The sequence below is a fragment of the Esox lucius genome, chromosome 1 (genome assembly GCF_011004845.1).
Source record: "Esox lucius isolate fEsoLuc1 chromosome 1, fEsoLuc1.pri, whole genome shotgun sequence".
Classification (NCBI taxonomy): Eukaryota; Metazoa; Chordata; class Actinopteri; order Esociformes; family Esocidae; genus Esox; species Esox lucius.
In genome coordinates, this window is record NC_047569.1 from 19,797,041 (window position 1) to 19,813,491 (window position 16,451).

The 16,451-nt window shown below is 39.0% G+C and overlaps 1 protein-coding gene across 4 annotated transcripts; it reads left to right on the forward strand.

Moving 5' to 3' along the window:
* Positions 1 to 13,649, forward strand: sgcg (sarcoglycan, gamma). 4 transcript variants are annotated; one of them, XM_010885063.3, is made up of 9 exons: positions 1 to 346; positions 1,499 to 1,647; positions 5,580 to 5,777; positions 6,493 to 6,597; positions 7,108 to 7,195; positions 10,269 to 10,385; positions 12,490 to 12,562; positions 12,668 to 12,791; positions 13,266 to 13,649. In XM_010885063.3, the coding sequence occupies exons 2-9, from the start codon at positions 1,591 to 1,593 to the stop codon at positions 13,431 to 13,433; spliced, it is 930 nt and encodes a 309-aa protein (XP_010883365.1). In that variant the 5' UTR covers positions 1 to 346; positions 1,499 to 1,590; the 3' UTR covers positions 13,434 to 13,649. The 4 variants fall into 4 exon arrangements, with proteins under 4 accessions (XP_010883365.1, XP_010883443.1, XP_010883529.1 ...); XM_010885141.3 differs by having other exon boundaries at positions 5,583 to 5,777; XM_010885227.3 differs by lacking the exon at positions 1,499 to 1,647 and having other exon boundaries at positions 2 to 346.
* The last annotated feature ends 2,802 nt before the right edge of the window (positions 13,650 to 16,451 follow it).

Here is a 16,451-nt window from a genome sequence, read left to right on the forward strand (position 1 = left end):
GCTCATACTTTGCCAGTGACTCACACTTGTTGCTCGAAGGTTTAACACAAATCAGATTACGGAAAACAACCTCTATACTTCAGTGGCTGCACAGGCAGATGATTTGAGAGGATAATCGTAAGTAGAGAAGGCAAAGAGCTGATCATTTGATATGCAGGAAGTGGGAGCGCCGTCTTGTGGTGATTAGTTGGGGGTAGTTGCATGGCTGGATTTATAGTACGCAGCTGTTGAGCGCCTGACAGACACCCAAAGCGAGGGCTGTACCACTGCTACTACTGCTGCTACTGCTTCAGGGGGAGTTCAGTTTGCTACTAGAGAAAAAAGGAAACTGTCTCAGCACACAAAGGTAAGCAACATAACACTGCTCTCTTAACTACTATTCATTGCTACTGTACTTCAGTGCTCTGGAAATGTTTGTAGCCTTTGTTGAAGTGTTTTGACCTGTCTGTGGTTGTCTGGCCGTGACATTGGTGTCTTTGATTTGCTTGCTTGTTTTAACTGTTTTTATTTCAGATTTTCACAGGGTCGTGAAACTCCAAGTGAAATGAGTGTCAGAATGGTTGTTTTCTGTGGCTAGTAGTAGTTTTACCATACATGGTCTGGAATATTGTATGACAGAAAGTGAATTGCACTGTACTAAGCTATAACTAATGTTGATTTCCTTAGTTACTGTGTTAAATGATTAGTTTTGCAAATGTAATTTTATTTTGCACTTCTTAAATCTAGCAGTCAATGTAATGCCCTATTTTTAGAAGTGGAAGCATTACAGCAGAGTGGAGATATGGAGACCGCAACTTAAAGAGGAAAACTTAGGCTTGGCTTCTCTTGCCTACTTTCCAACAGCGCACATCTCAGCTCTCTGTGTATTGTTTTTTCCTCCAACAGTTTTGATACGTAAATATCCTCCTGCTGTCATTTTTAAGACTACATTAAGACTACATTCTGCAGCTGCTTAAGCAGGTCAAAGTGAGGTGCTAAAATAAGCCCAGAATCTCAGTTACTGTTGACAGACATAATGCTTAAACTCTGTACTTTGATTTCAGTCATTTTATTATTTGCACATGCTTGCACACAGACAGTAATGCTGTATCCCCTTAGTTCAAGTGTATGGAGTGAAGTCAGATTGATACAACATAGGCTTGCATTCTTTCAAAGTGGCTTGACTAGTGTTTTCACTCATAAAGTACATTAACTGTGGAGGATTTTTACCATGGTAGTCCAGTGGTGTGGTTGTTTAAAGAATGTGTATTTGGGTTGCTATGGTAGGATTGGTCTGTGGCTGGACAGGCACTCTGAAACTTGAGCTTGAATATTCAGCCCGGAGGCTCCTCCCAGACTGAGCTATGCTTCTCCTTATTCCATTAGAGAAAAATAAAATGTACCACAGAAAACATTTTGTTTGGTGAAAATTATGGTGTCAAAATTGTACAAATGTCTATAATGACCACATTGTAAAATGCTATTATTTAGTGAAGTTAGGATTTTTGGTGCTTTTTAGGTTCAGTGCAGCTGCGTCATTGAGGAGTCCTGGTCCCGACATGCGGACAATCCTATGAGTGGTACAAATTGTCTCAGCAAAATGAGAAATGGATGGGTTGGATGTCAGACGCTCTAGTTACTCTCTGTGGTTGGTTTGGCTTCTCTAAGGTCAGTTGTGGTTGTTGGCTTGACAATATGCTTTAGTCCAAGCATGTATGTACCAGTAAATGATTTCTGGTTAATCAAGAATGTAAGAAACAGAACAGCTAGATGTGAATTGGACATGTATCTATTGCCTCAAAGTTGTGATCACTTGAAGGCGCTTCTAAAGATTTTGAATACAGTGCTGTGCATTCTGAACTAAATACATTTATTTGGGTAGTAACTGTTTATTTGTAAAAAGAAAACTATATGTATTATTTGTGTGTATATATATATATATTTACAAATAAACACTTACTACCGAAATAAATGGCTATTGTTAAATTTTCTACAAGTCTATTCAACTAGTTTTTCAACATCTCTATGTACATGAGATATAATATGAGACATAATTGGCACAAATGTCTAGATTTATTTTAATTTAATCAATTACAAACTGCCTATATCAAAACAAGGTAGGTAACTAACAAGACCAAGATTTGGTTCCGTCAATTAGATTGATAGTTGCTCCAGGTTGTTTGGTCATTCTGTTCATTCTAAATCTGTTGAGAAGATGTACTTTTCGTTAACAGGCTTGTGAACTAGTGTCCTCTCTCCAATACATGACCTTACTCAACAATACTCATGTGTATCCTAGCTTGGAAGAGCTTGAAAATATGCCACGCCCCCTTGGGAGCACCTTTTCTTTTGTTAAAGGAGAAAGTTAAACATGTTTAAAAACACATTTTTGCTTGTTGTTTCATGAGGAAAAAGGCTTTGTCCAACTAACTTAATTTGTTTTCACTACTTAACACATTTATTTGGGATCCATCCTTGTTTTCTGCATTTGCTTGACGATGTGCAGGTGTGAAGGGGTTCACATTTCATACAAGACATGGAGATGTTTTATGTGCACTCTCCTCACCTCCATATTACAGTGAATATCAAAAGTCTACACACTCCTGTTAAAATGCCGGGTTATTGTGATGTAAAAGAATGAGACAAAGAGAAATCATGTCAGAACTTTTTCCACTTATAATGTGAACAATTCAATTGAAAAACAAACTGAAATCTCCAAGGGGGGAAATGAAAAATAAAAACCTTTATCTTTAAACTTTGGACAACAGGGTAGCCTAGTGGTTTGAGCGTCTAGAGTGAATCCCAGAGCCAGCAAGGTAGCAAATCTGCAGTTCTGTCTCTAAACAAGACCGTTAACCCTAATTGCTGCCAGGTTGTTTGGTCTGCCATGCTGTGGAACAATGGTTTTCAACCTATGGTTTGTCGAATGCCAGGGGTTCTTAAGGGTACTACATGTGGTATGTTTTTCTAAGAGGGCCCAGCCCATCTGGGCTTAAAAGACACTCCATTATAAAGTCTCATTGTGCTCAAACAATATTCATAACAAAATGCTGCAATATTTGATTTATAGTCAAAAACTGTAATATTACTAATACCAACAATTGCAAACTGACATCCATATACACTCAAACACAAACAATACATTTATTATTTTGAGCACTGCTCAATATCAAATACACTGTTCAAAAGAATTAAGGGGACACAAACATCACTGTATAACACCAAGTCAATTAAACTTCAGGGATATCAGTCTGTCCAGTTAGGAAACATAATCAATGTCACCTGTTTTGGTGGAAATGAAAGTGACGACAGGTGCACTGGAGAGGCAACAGCAAGACAAACCCAAAAAGGGAATGGTTTTGCAGGTGGTGGACACAGACAATTGCTCTCCTTATCCTTCCTGACTGATTCTGCTCTAGTTTAGTGTTTTGCATGTGTCTTTGTCACTATTGGTAACATGAGTCCATGCAGGTTGCACAGGCAGTCCAGCTCCTCCAGGATGGTACATCCATATGTGCTGTTGCAAGAAGGTTTGTTTTGTCTCCCAGTACAGCCTCAAGAGAATGGGGGAAATACCAGGAGACAGGCCGTTACACGAGGAGAGCTGGGCAGGGCCGCAGAACGGCTTCAAGGGCCGATACCTGCTCCTTTCTGCCAGGAGGAACAGGAGGAGCACTGCCAGAGCCCTATAAAATGACTCCAGTGGGCCACTGGTGTGCTTTCTGACCAAATTGTCAGAAACATACTCCATGAGGGTGGCATGAGGGCCTGACATCCTCTAGTGGGACCTGTGTTCACAGCCCAGCACAGCTTGATTGGCATTCCCCAGAGAACACCAGAATTGGCAGGTCCGCCATTGGCGCCCCTTTCTCTTCACAGATGAGAGCAGGTTGACACTGAGCACATGTGACAGATGTGAAAGAGTCTTGAGATGCCATGGTGAATGTTATGGCCAGTTCCTGGATGATGAAGCCATTGAGGCCATTGACTGGCCCTCACGTTCCCCAGACCTGAATCCAATTGAGAACCTCTAGGATGTTATTTATCAGTGCTTTCGAAGCCGTGAAGTAGCGCCACAGACTTTCTGGGAGCTCACTGATGCCCTGATCCAGGTCAGGGAGGAGATCCACCGGGACACCATCTACTGTCACATCAGGAGCATGCCCAGACGTTGTTGGGAGTGCATACAGGCACGTGGGGGCCATACACACTACTGAGCCACATTATGATGGTTGGGTCTAGTGTTACAGGTCCTGTGGATAGGAGGATTTTGGTGTGATTAGATACTCTGTATCATTTAAACCAACATGCTTCCTGCCTATGCAAGTTTGCATATTAATGTTGAGAAAATTAGCTGTTTGTATCCACAGGGACTAGGCATTTATCATTTTCCCTGAAACATTTCTTGATAAAACAGACCCAAGCTGGGAGCATACTAATAATCTACATCTTAGTGACAAAAAAGGCAAATAATACCATAGAGGAAGCATCGTGGTAATGTTTATCAATCATGCATTTATCCGAAAAGTCTTTGGGAAAGTTTTGTGGAACTTGTGGTCACACATTTGAAGATTGTGAAAGGTTGTCTTAGCACAAATGTGGACGAATGCCAGTAAACTTCCCTAGACTTTCCATGTAGGCTGAACAGTATTATTGTTTTGGAGCCAGGGCTCCAAAACATTATTATTAAAATTGCTTGCTTAAATTCAAGTTGATCACAACAGTGTAAATTGGAGCCATACAATTTACACTTTGGTCCTATACTGGCCTAGCATCTGTTAATATCAGATGGAACCCATGTTCACTTGTGCAGTGCTATTGAGTATCTGTTCATGTACATCACCCAAGCTACTATGTCTTCTTCTCCACTCCATTTCTTATCCACCACAATACGTCAGGAGATTCCTGCTCTGAGTTAGTTATGTGTTGCTTCTGATACCACTGTTTTGTTTTGACAGAACTTGGGAGATGATGTATGGCCTTAGAGATCTGGCATTTTCAAATAACACTGATTGTGCAAAAATGTGTGAAAGAAAATGTTGGCTTTGTTTGGTCGTGCTACTCAACCTTTTTTGCCAAAGGTTATACATAAATGGGTACCTTTCTTCCAGAGGAACACATTTGCCTCTACAGTATATTCCATTGGATTTGCCGTGTTGAATTTTCTGAAGACGAAACTGAAATGCTACTCAACTGCCATTAAACTCTAAACTTGCTTAACCCATACAGACTACATTCTCAGTCAGTCCTTTGAAAATAGTCATTGTTATTTATTGTTTTGGTTTTATATGAAACATATAATAAGAAGTAGAAGCAATCACACTGTTCAGTTCTGCTTGGTAAGCCAAAACCTAAAATATTTGGAATAAATAGGAATTCCTTCTCTCTGTGTTAGCCAGCTTCAAGTATATGCTGGAAATATGTTAGTTTTCCCTCAGTGCTCTGATAGCAGATCATTAAATGAGTGACAGAAGTGTTTTTAATCATAAGAAAAGGCATTGTATTGGACATTGTTACTAATGGTGCGTTGGAAAATGTACTTAAGCTGAAGCATAATGATGATGTCAATTGTTCCAAACGGCCACTTGTGTTTTCCTCAGCAGATGGTGCAAGAGCAGTATGTCACTACCACTCAGGACAGCAACGCCGCTGCTCCACTCTCCGACTCTATCTATAAGATCGGGATCTACGGCTGGAGGAAGCGCTGTCTCTACCTGTTTGTCCTGTTGCTCATCGTCATCCTCACCATAAACCTTGCCCTTGCTGTATGGATCCTCCGCGTCATGTGGTTTAACACAGTATGTGGGGTCTTACAACACAACTCCATATCCAATTGCTAAATGATCTATGAAAATATAATCTCAAAACAACACCGTGTGTTAACTCTGTTGTAACTGTAATGCATTGTAAGAGACAATTTGGTGTATTGTTTGTGGCGTTTGGTTAAACCTGACATATTTACAAGAGGGGTGGAGACTGATCCAATCATCCTGTCTCAGTTTTGTGTATGTGTTTACATATAAAGCTTACCAATATATGCTTTAATATATAGTTGTATTTCACAATGTGATAAAATTCCTTAAAATCATACATGCCTGAAAGTCTGAAAGTGACAAAATGTGGTGTAGATTGTCTGTTGGCCCTCCTTGCACTGTGAGGAATATAGGTTGTGGCAGCCAGGCTGGGAGGTTTCAGCAACTTATCCCTTCTGGGGTTCTATACATCATACTGTATATGCACCCACTGCTAAACGTCCAACACGTATGCTGCATATACCCAACAGATATAATAACATATGTAAAATATACACACACCGTCCAGAATTATAAACCAGTGGTTAAATGGAATAGGAATGAAATGTATGTAGAGATTGAATAACCAGAGTCCAGGTGGGATTCAGTGCAAAGAAGCACGACCTTGAATGAAGCTGGACATCATGAAATTGGGGAGGAAAAACTGAAAGAAAAGACAATCTTGTTATTATTATGGAGATAATTCTTGTTTGCATTGCAGGAAGGGATGGGACACCTAAAAATAACTTCGGACGGAGTGAGACTTGAGGACGGCGAGTCAGAGTTCCTTTTTCCTCTCTATGCCCAAGAGATCCACTCCAGAGAGGTATGCATACAGGCTCCTGCACTCATCCTTATTGTGTTCCTTCTTGCTTTGAACATACAATCAGTCCAATAGGTTTATGTTTGATAAACAACCTATTCTTACACATTTTAAGTAAACTTTGGAGATTAAAGTTATTTGTTCAAGTGTGCATTCTCTTGCAAATGCTGGGAAATTATATCTAAACAATTTCCCGTAGCTATATACAGCATCTGTGTTGCATAGTTGGGAAATGTATATTACTCAATAAGCTTTGCAGTTGTTCACATACAATTTTTTCAGTTTTATCACTGATAAAATCAGATTTTGCATTAATTACACAATCTGCTTTTTTCATGGCTCACTTAAATAAGCTAAATATCTTCTCAGAGCACTCTTAACTAATGCTTTATGCTTTAAGAAGATTTATCACCAGTTATTGATTCTGTCACTGATGATAAATACTGAAGCATGCATTGGCAATGCTTTATATTCAATAACATGGATGCCAGTGATGAATTCTGTTTTATGCAGGACTCCTCTCTCCTGGTGCACTCATCTGAAAATGTTACCCTTAATGCCCGCAATGAAAAATATCAAGTCACAGGAAGCCTATCTGTTGGTAAGTGGACAGAAAACCCACACACATAGAACATACTGTCAATGTTAATACATCCCTGTTTCCAAAAAAGTTGTAACGCTGTGTAAAATCTAAAACAGAATGCAATGATGTGCAAATCATTTAAACCCTATATGCAACAGAAAATCGTACAAAGACAACATGTCAAATGTTGAAACTGAGAAATTGTTTTTTTTATTGTTTCTTGAACCAGAAAAGAAACCAGGCAAGCGTAGTTCAGCCTGCCCGCGATTAGATAGGATGAATGTTGTTTGATCTGCGGTTTCCTATGTGTCAGACTGTCTTTAAACATTACAATATTTAAACAGCAGGAATGCAACTTTTCCCTCCGCCTTTACATTTTTGCTAAAATAATGTGGACAAAAAGAAGTTTATTAACGTAAATAAAGTGTACTCTTTTACAAAGATTACTGTTGATGGCTAGCTAATAGCTATACAGTACCTACAGTTCAGCTCATAAGTTTGCGTACCCTAGCAAAAATGTTAAATTTTGGTATTGATTTTGAAAATATGACTGATCAAAGAATAAAACCGTCTTTTATTTAAGGATAGTGATATGAAGCCATTTATTATCACATAGTTGCTTGGCTTCTTTTTAAATTATAGTGATAACAGGAATCACCCAAATGGCCCTGATTAAAAGTTTACATACCCTTGAATATTTGGCCTTGTTACAGACACACGAGGTGACACACACAGGTGAAAATGGCAATTAAAGTTGAATTTCCCACAACTATAGCTTTTTAAATTGTAATTAGTTGCTGTGTATAAATAGTTAATGAGTTTGTTAGCTCTCACATGGATGCACTGAGCAGGCTAGATACTGAGCCAGGGGGGCAGAAAAGAACTGTGTAATGACCTGTGTAACAAGGTAATGGAACTTCATAAAGATGGAAAAGGATATAAAAATATATCCAAAGCCTTTCAAATGCCAGTCAGTACTGTTCAATCAGTTTTTAAGAATTGGAAAATTCAGGGATCTCTTGATACCAAGCCAAGATCAGGTAGACCAAGAAAGATTTCATCCAAAACTGCCAGAAGAATTGTTCGGGATACAAATAAAAACGAATGTTTCTTATTAAGTTTACTTCCACCACAAATAGCATCTATGAACTGTATGGCTTTTATTAGCCAGTAATAGGCCTACTAGTATCTACTTATTCCTTGGAATAGCCATAAGAATTGAGCAATTTCTAGTGAGACTGAAGATGAACTTCACTCTGACAAATCTATTTCGTTTCATGGCACCATGTACGTTTTTCTTTCATTCATGAATGACAATGATACAATAACTATCAATATAGGTGAAGATACCTGACTATTTAGTCAAGAGACAGAATCGTGGAAACCCCTCCTCTTTTACTGCGCAATGGGTTGTGATCTATAAATGGCATGCATGCATTGTACTTAAAAAATCCACCAGCAAGACAATGCCAAACTTAATTCTGCATGTATGATGCAACACAGTGGTAAACATCCCCCTCTCCCAATTTTTTTGAAATGTGTTGCGTGCATCAAATTCAACATGGGCTATTTTCAATTAAATGTAGGGATAAATGATTTGCACATCATTGCATTCTGTTTTTATTTGCATTTTATGCAATGTGCTAACTTTTTTGGAAAAAATGATGTACACTCACCTAAAGGATTATTAGGAACACCTGTTCAATTTCTCATTAATACAATTATCTAATCAACCAATCACATGGCAGTTGCTTCAATGCATTTAGGGGTGTGGTCCTGGTCAAGACAATCTCCTGAACTCCAGACTGAATGTCAGAATGGGAAAGAAAGGTGATTTAAGCAATTTTGAGCATGGCATGGTTGTTGGTGCCAGACGGGCCGGTCTGAGTATTTCACAATCTGCTCAGTTACTGGGATTTTCTTGCACAACCATTTCTAGGGTTTACAAAGAATGGTGTGAAAAGGGAAAAACATCCAGTATGCGGCAGTCCTGTGGGCGAAAATGCCTTGTTGATGCTAGAGGTCAGAGGAGAATGGGCCGACTGATTCAAGCTGATAGAAGAGCAACTTTGACTGAAATAACCACTCATTACAACCGAGGTTTGCAGCAAAGCCTTTGTGAAGCCACAACACGCACAACCTTGAGGCGGATGGGCTACAACAGCAGAAGACCCCACCGGGTACCACTCATCTCCACTACAAATAGGAAAAAGAGGCTACAATTTGCACGAGCTCACCGAAATTGGACAGTTGAAGACTGGAAGAATGTTGCCTGGTCTGATGAGTCATTCAGATGGTAGAGTCAGAATTTGGTGTAAACAGAATGAGAACATGGATCCATCATGCCTTGTTACCACTGTGCAGGCTGGTGGTGGTGGTGTAATGGTGTGGGGGATGTTTTCTTGGCACACTTTAGGCCCCTTAGTGCCAATTGGGCATTGTTTAAATGCCACGGCCTACCTGAGCATTGTTTCTGACCATGTCCATCCCTTTATGACCACCATGTACCCATCCTCTGATGGCTACTTCCAGCAGGATAATGCACCATGTCACAAAGCTTGAATCATTTCAAATTGGTTTCTTGAACATGACAATGAGTTCACTGTACTGAAATGGCCCCCACAGTCACCAGATCTCAACCCAATAGAGCATCATTGGGATGTGGTGGAACGGAAGCTTTGTGCCCTGGATGTGCATCCCACAAATCTCCATCAACTGCAAGATGCTATCCTATCAATATGGGCCAACATTTCTAAAGAATGCTTTCAGTACCTTGTTGAATCAATGCCACGTAGAATGAAGGCAGTTCTGAAGGCGAAAGGGGGTCAAACACAGTATTAGTATGGTGTTCCTAATAATCCTTTAGGTGAGTGTATATTGCAACAACATCAGCAATGTCAATCATGGCATGTCACATTTATTTCCTATATAAAAGATGGTGACTATGTGGAAAGGTCCTACAAATGCTTAAGATGCATGCATTGTTAAGATATACATTTTTTGTGATATAATACAATCTCAATGAATCCCTCTCAGTTACACAGCTTTGACTGCTGTTGGTTTATAATCTTTTTCCCTGTTGTCATTTCAGGTCCAGACGTGGCTCAGGGAAATGCACAGAACTTCATCATCAGTTCTAACACCAAAACACTGTTTTCTGCAGATGACAAAGAGGTGGTTGTTGGGACAGACAAGTTGCGGGTCACAGGTACAATTATTTTGTATAGGAACATACATGTTTTTCATTAACTTTCCTGTGACCAATGAACTGAACTTATCATCACCAGTCAGTTAGCAGATGCCCTTATCCAGAGCAACTTACAGTGACTGAGACAACCACCCAACCCAGTAATAGTAATTACACCTTAATCAATGATGTTACAATCAGCAAAGTCAGTGCGAGAAGGAATAGAAAAACAAATAATGTAAAAAAAAAATTTATGTATTTGCCTGGGGCGAGATGTGGGGTTTAATCATTGTCAAAAGGGGCAGTTTCCTTAGCTAGCACTATATTATGTAAAAGATACAAGCTTCAACTGGAAACCAGTGTAGTGCGCTGAAAAGCAGGGGGACATGGAAAAACTTGGGAAGGTTGAGCACCAGGTGAGTTGCGGCATTGTGGATAGTTGTAGGAGTCTGATGGCTCAACAGGTAGCATTATCAATATGGAGTTTCAGTTTTCCAGAGTTCAGATGAAAAGTGCCTGAATTATTACCTACTGTATGCTGCTTCTTCTTTTATGAAGTAAGGTTGTACCCAACTAATGTTTTTGAGTGTGAACCTGGAGGAACGAGTCACTGCATTAATTTAATTCTAGAGCTAATACAATATTATTCAAGAGCTGGTACAAACAAGGGCATAATGAGATGATATTGGGGGGGCATGTTTTATATTTTTTTGCAAAGTGTTCTATCTACCTGCTTTTAAGATTGGGGGTGACATGTCCCTCTGCTGCTACACCCTTGAGTACAAAGGGCTGGATCAAGTAATGCTTATACTTGCTGATAGATAAATCACAGAGCTGGATTCCAACTGAGCAAATTAGGAAATTACAACATAACTCTCTTATCCATAACTGAAAACCACATCTCAACTATGCTGCTCACATCAGCAAGTTGGAGGCATTTAAGTGTAGTGTGGATTCCTTTAGTAATAATTATTGTAAACTTAAATATTATGGCAGCAGACACCATACATTAAGGTTCTGGTGTTTCTGCATGCACATACTCCTCAATTTAAACCCACAACATGGTAATGTTTCCCATAAAGTTGGGACGCTGCATAAAATGCAACAGAATGCACTGATGTGCAAATGTGCATTTATCCCTATATTTAATTGAAAATGTAATTGACAAAATATTAAATGTTGAAACTGAGAAATTGTTAGAAAAAAAGATTTTTTTTCATGTGATGCCTGCAACACATTTAAAAAAAACTTTGGGACAGGGGCATGTTTACCACTGTGTTACATCACCTCTTCTTTTAACAACGCTCGGTAAGCATTTGGGAACTGAGGAGACAAACTGCTTTAATTTAGAAAGTGAGATGTTTTCCCATTCTTGCTTGATATAGGATTTCAGCTGCTCAACAGTTCGAGGTCTCCTTTGTTGTATTTTTCATTTCATAATGCACCAAATGTTTTCAATGGGTAACAGGTCTGGACTGCAGGCAGGCCAGTTTAGCACCAGGACTATGTAGCCATGCTGTTGTGATACTTGCAGAAGTGTTTCTGAGCCCACACAATGATGTCCACCACAGAATCAGGTCGGTTTTTAATGCAGTGCCGCCTGAGTCCCAAAGATCATGGCCATCCAGTATTGGTTTTTGGCCTTGTACCTTGCGTACAGATATTTCTCTGGATTCTCTAAATCTTTTAATGATATTATGTATCATAGATAATGACATGCCCAAACATTTTGCAGTTTTACATTGAGAAATATTTTTCTTAAATTGTTGCACTATTTGCCTGCACAGTCTTTCAAAGAGTGATGAACCTCTCCCCATCTTTACTTCTGAAAGACTCCCTCTCTGGGATACTCTTTTCTCTTTCTATACCCAATCATGTTACTGACCTATTGCCAAGTAACCTAATTAGTTGTGAGATATTCCACCAGGTTTTCTTTTTCCATTACACAACTTTTCCAGTCTTTTGTACACAGTGTCCCAACTTTTAAGGAATGGGTTTGTATATTCAAACATATACACTATATGCAAAATGTTGAACACTATATAAAATCCATCTTTATAGCATAAAATGTGTTTTATTGTAATCAATTACTGCAAGTGCACCTTTTACATTTGCTTTCATTTAGGTCCAGAAGGTGCTCTGTTTGAACACTCTGTTGAGACGCCTCAACTCAAAGCTGAGGCCTTGAAAGACTTGAGGTAGATATTGGATTAAAATTATTGATGGTTGATTACATTCAGTAAAAAAAAAAAATTCACATTCAATCTATAGAATTGATCAAACTGCTGTTCCGTGTGTTTCAGGCTGGAATCTCCGACTCGCTTTCTGGCAATGGAAGCACCAAAGGGAGTTTTTATTAAAGCACTGGCGGGGAACATTGAGGCTGCATCTAACATGAATGTACTACTGCACTCCAGTGAAGGACTGGTGAGATAATGTGTGATTGATATGGTATTCACTGTAGTAGACTTCAAAAGTCCTTAACACCCGGGTTGATAATTCAGCTTCCAAGACATACGTTTTCTTGATTTCCGCACAAACCAAAGCTTTCATTAAAGATGTGCAGACTTTTGTTATCCACTGTATTTTTACACTACACTGTAAAAATAGACAGCAGTGATGCTGTCCCCTAGTGGCATGTTTCAGCAGTGGCACTTTCCCCTATTGACATGTAGATGTTTCATTAGTGGTACAGCTTGGAGACCACTGCACCTTTTTCTTTCCTTTCCTAAACGTTTTGAATGAGGAACAGAAGCTTTCAATTTGCAGTGGTCTCCTAATTTTAACCCTTCTGTTCCTCTCAAAATGTTTTGGAAATGAAAAAGAAAGGTGCAGTCTCTTCATGTTTTCCGGAGCTGTATGTTCTGTGACTAACCATAGCCTTTTTTGTTGCCTGTGTAGGTGATTCTTGATGCTGAAACAGTTCGTCTTCCCAGCCTCCCCCTGGGACAAGGAGGGGTGTCTGGAAACGCCCATGGACTCTACGAAGTGTGTGTTTGTCCCAGTGGAAAGCTATTCCTGTCCAAAGCAGGGGTCACCTCCACATGTAGCGAAAGCCAAGAGTGTTAGTAGTCTTTAACCTAAGATAATAACCCAGTGAATTAAAATGTATTTGTAATGAGTACTTTGAAACTCATTCCTGTTATTATTAAGAAAGGTGAAAAAAGTAACGAAACATGCACATAACTGCCGGTTGAACAGCAAAGGTTTCATTGTCCATAATGGATTTTATGTAACTGAAACAATGACAACTTTATATAAAATGTAGTGGCTTACTCCTTGCAATATATTGCTATTGATATAATTTTTTCTGCATAGGGTTGAGATTATTATTTATTTTATATTGACAGTATTATGGCTGGGCAATGAGGAGGTGGTTAATAGTTTACATTCTATGCAATGCATTTTTGTAGTGAAATAATGTGAGGCCCAATGAAGCGCAGTGCCCAATGGAGAATCTACAACTGAAACATTTATTTTGTCTAGGCTTGATTTGGGATCAGATGTTTTGTTTGTATATATTTTCTTCTAAGTTTTGAGACAACAAATATTGTCTATAGTCAGTGTATTTTTATGCCTAGTATAATTTAGCCCTATACTCTAAGAAATTTGGATTTGAAATCAAGTAATTACTCAGAGGTAGTAAAGTATATATTCTCATCTTTTGCTTGAGCATAGTTTTTGTACATGGCGTTGGTTTTGCAAGCACAGATTGAGCTTAGTCCCAGAAAAAAAGGATCAAGCTCAAATAATGTATATTGTACCAAAACTTGGAATCCAGGACTATTTGTGATCTGTGTCAGCCCACAAGTTTCACCATTTGGAAACACGTTTCATAATGTTTAATATGGAGTCACATTTCCTTTGCATGCAAATAAAAGGGAATTTCAGTTGGACCATCTCAATGTAAATATTAACTGGGCCAGTCAAGAACTTCTATAATGTGTTGTAGTTGCTATGGCAGGATGCTTGAGGCTGTGTTAATCTTGGCAGGTTTTTTGTCATTTTAGTCTTTTCAGTCTATAACACTGGACAACATACTCAGTATAGTTAAATAAGGCTACCTAAATGTGCACATGATGGAAGTCAAAGGTAGCCTAAATATTCATTATTTAATAGTAAAATGCAATTACTAAAATAGGCTTACATGTAGTGATGGCCAAATGAGGCTTCATTACCGTTCTTCTAGCAGCAGGATATTATGCTTGCCACATTAACTCAAATTGTCTTTTTCAAAATAAAAGCCATAACAGAAATGTATAAGACAATAGAGTTAAGAATCTCATCTGCACACCCCTGTTAAAATGCCACATTCTTGTGATGTAAAGAATGAGACAAAGATAAATCATGTCAGAACTTTTTCCACTTTTAATGTGACCTATAACGTGAACAATTCAATTGAAAAACAAACTGAAATCTTTGAGGGGGAAAAATAAAAAACTCAATAACCTGTTTGCTTAAGTGTGCACACCCTTTAACTAATACTTTGTTGAAACACTTTTTGATTTTATTACAGCACTCAGTCTTTTTGGGTAAGAGTTTATTAGCATGGCACATCTTGACAATGCAATATTTGCCCCAAATCTGTCAAATTGCGAGGACAGCACTCTTCAGATCACCCCACAGGTGTTCAATTGGATTCTGGTCTGTGCTCTGGCTGGGCCATTCCAAAACGTTACTCTTCTTCTGGTGAAGCCATGCTTTTGTGGATTTGGATGTGTGCTTTGGGTCGTTGTCGTGCTGAAAGGTGAACTTCATCTACAGCTTTCTAATGGACGCCTGAAGGTTTTGTGCCAAAATTGCCTGGTATTTGGAACTGTTCATAATTCCCTCCACCCTGACTAAGAAAAACAGCCCCAAAGCATGATGCTGCCACCACCATGCTTCACTGTGGGTGTGGTGTTCTTTGTGTGATGTGCAGTGTTGTTTTTGCGCCAAACATACCTTTTGGAATTATGGCCAAAATGTTCAACCTTGGTTTCATTAGACCATAACACATTTTCCCACGTGTTTTTCGGGCACTTGATGTTTGTTTTTGCAAACTTCAGCCAGGCTTGGATGTTTTTCTTTGTAAGAAAGGCCTTTTTTTTCTTGCCCCCCTACCTCAAAGCCCATTCATATGAAGAATACGGGAGATTGTTGTCACATGTAGCACACAGCCAGTACTTGCCGGAAATTCCTGCAATTCCTTTAATGTTGTTGTATGCCTTTTTTGAAGCCTCCCTGACCAGTTTTCTTCTCGACTTTTCATCAAATTTGGAGGGACGTCCATTTCTTGGTAATGTCCAATATTTTCCCCACTTGATGATGACTGTCTTCACTGTGTTCCATGGTATATCTAATGCTTTGGAAATTCTTTTGTACCTTTCTCCTGAATTCTTGCTATGAGATGCAACTAAGAAAATCCTTATTAATCAGTCACTTTAAATGATTGCAGGTGTGTAATGACTTGTATTTAACATGAGTTTGAATGTGATTGGTTCATTCTGAACATCCCCAGTTATAAGAGGGTGTGCACACTTATGCAACCAGGTTATTGTAAGGTTTTTATTTTTCACATTTCCCCCTCGTAGATTTCAGTTTGTTTTTCAATTGAATTGTTCACATTATAGGTCTCATTAAAAGTAGAAAAACCTGGCATTTTAACAGGGGTGTCTAGACCTTTTATAACCACTGTACATGTAAGATTTTTAGTGACATTTTTAATCATTGACTACTTAATCACGTGCACTGTCCATCTACATTAACACTCTAATGCACTGTGCACCCTACAAAACCCTATTTCACCATTGTACAGTGTTTTTTTCTCCCACACTTTCCTGTTGCCAACACCACAATACCTTATTCCAGAACTATGCAGACACTTAAGTAATGAACCTGGCCATCCTGTTATTCATTACTTTTAGGTAATGAACCTGGCCATCCTGTTATCCATTAGTGCCCTTTAAATGAGCATGGGGGAAGAGCTGCCTCTCAAGCAGCAGAATTGGCAGAGTTGCTTGGCAGCTCTTCCTCTCAGGCTTTTTTAAAGGAAATAATTCATGGCCATTTGAAGTTGTTTAGCTCACCAGTACTTTCATTCTTTTT

Coding starts and splice junctions, on each gene's coding strand:
- sgcg (XM_010885063.3), top strand. CDS start 1,591: ATGGGTTGGATGTCAGACGCTCTAGTTACTCTCTGTGGTTGGTTTGGC. Junction 10,386..12,489: donor AGACAAGTTGCGGGTCACAG/GTACAATTATTT, acceptor GCTTTCATTTAG/GTCCAGAAGGTGCTCTGTTT. Junction 12,792..13,265: donor TGCACTCCAGTGAAGGACTG/GTGAGATAATGT, acceptor TTGCCTGTGTAG/GTGATTCTTGATGCTGAAAC.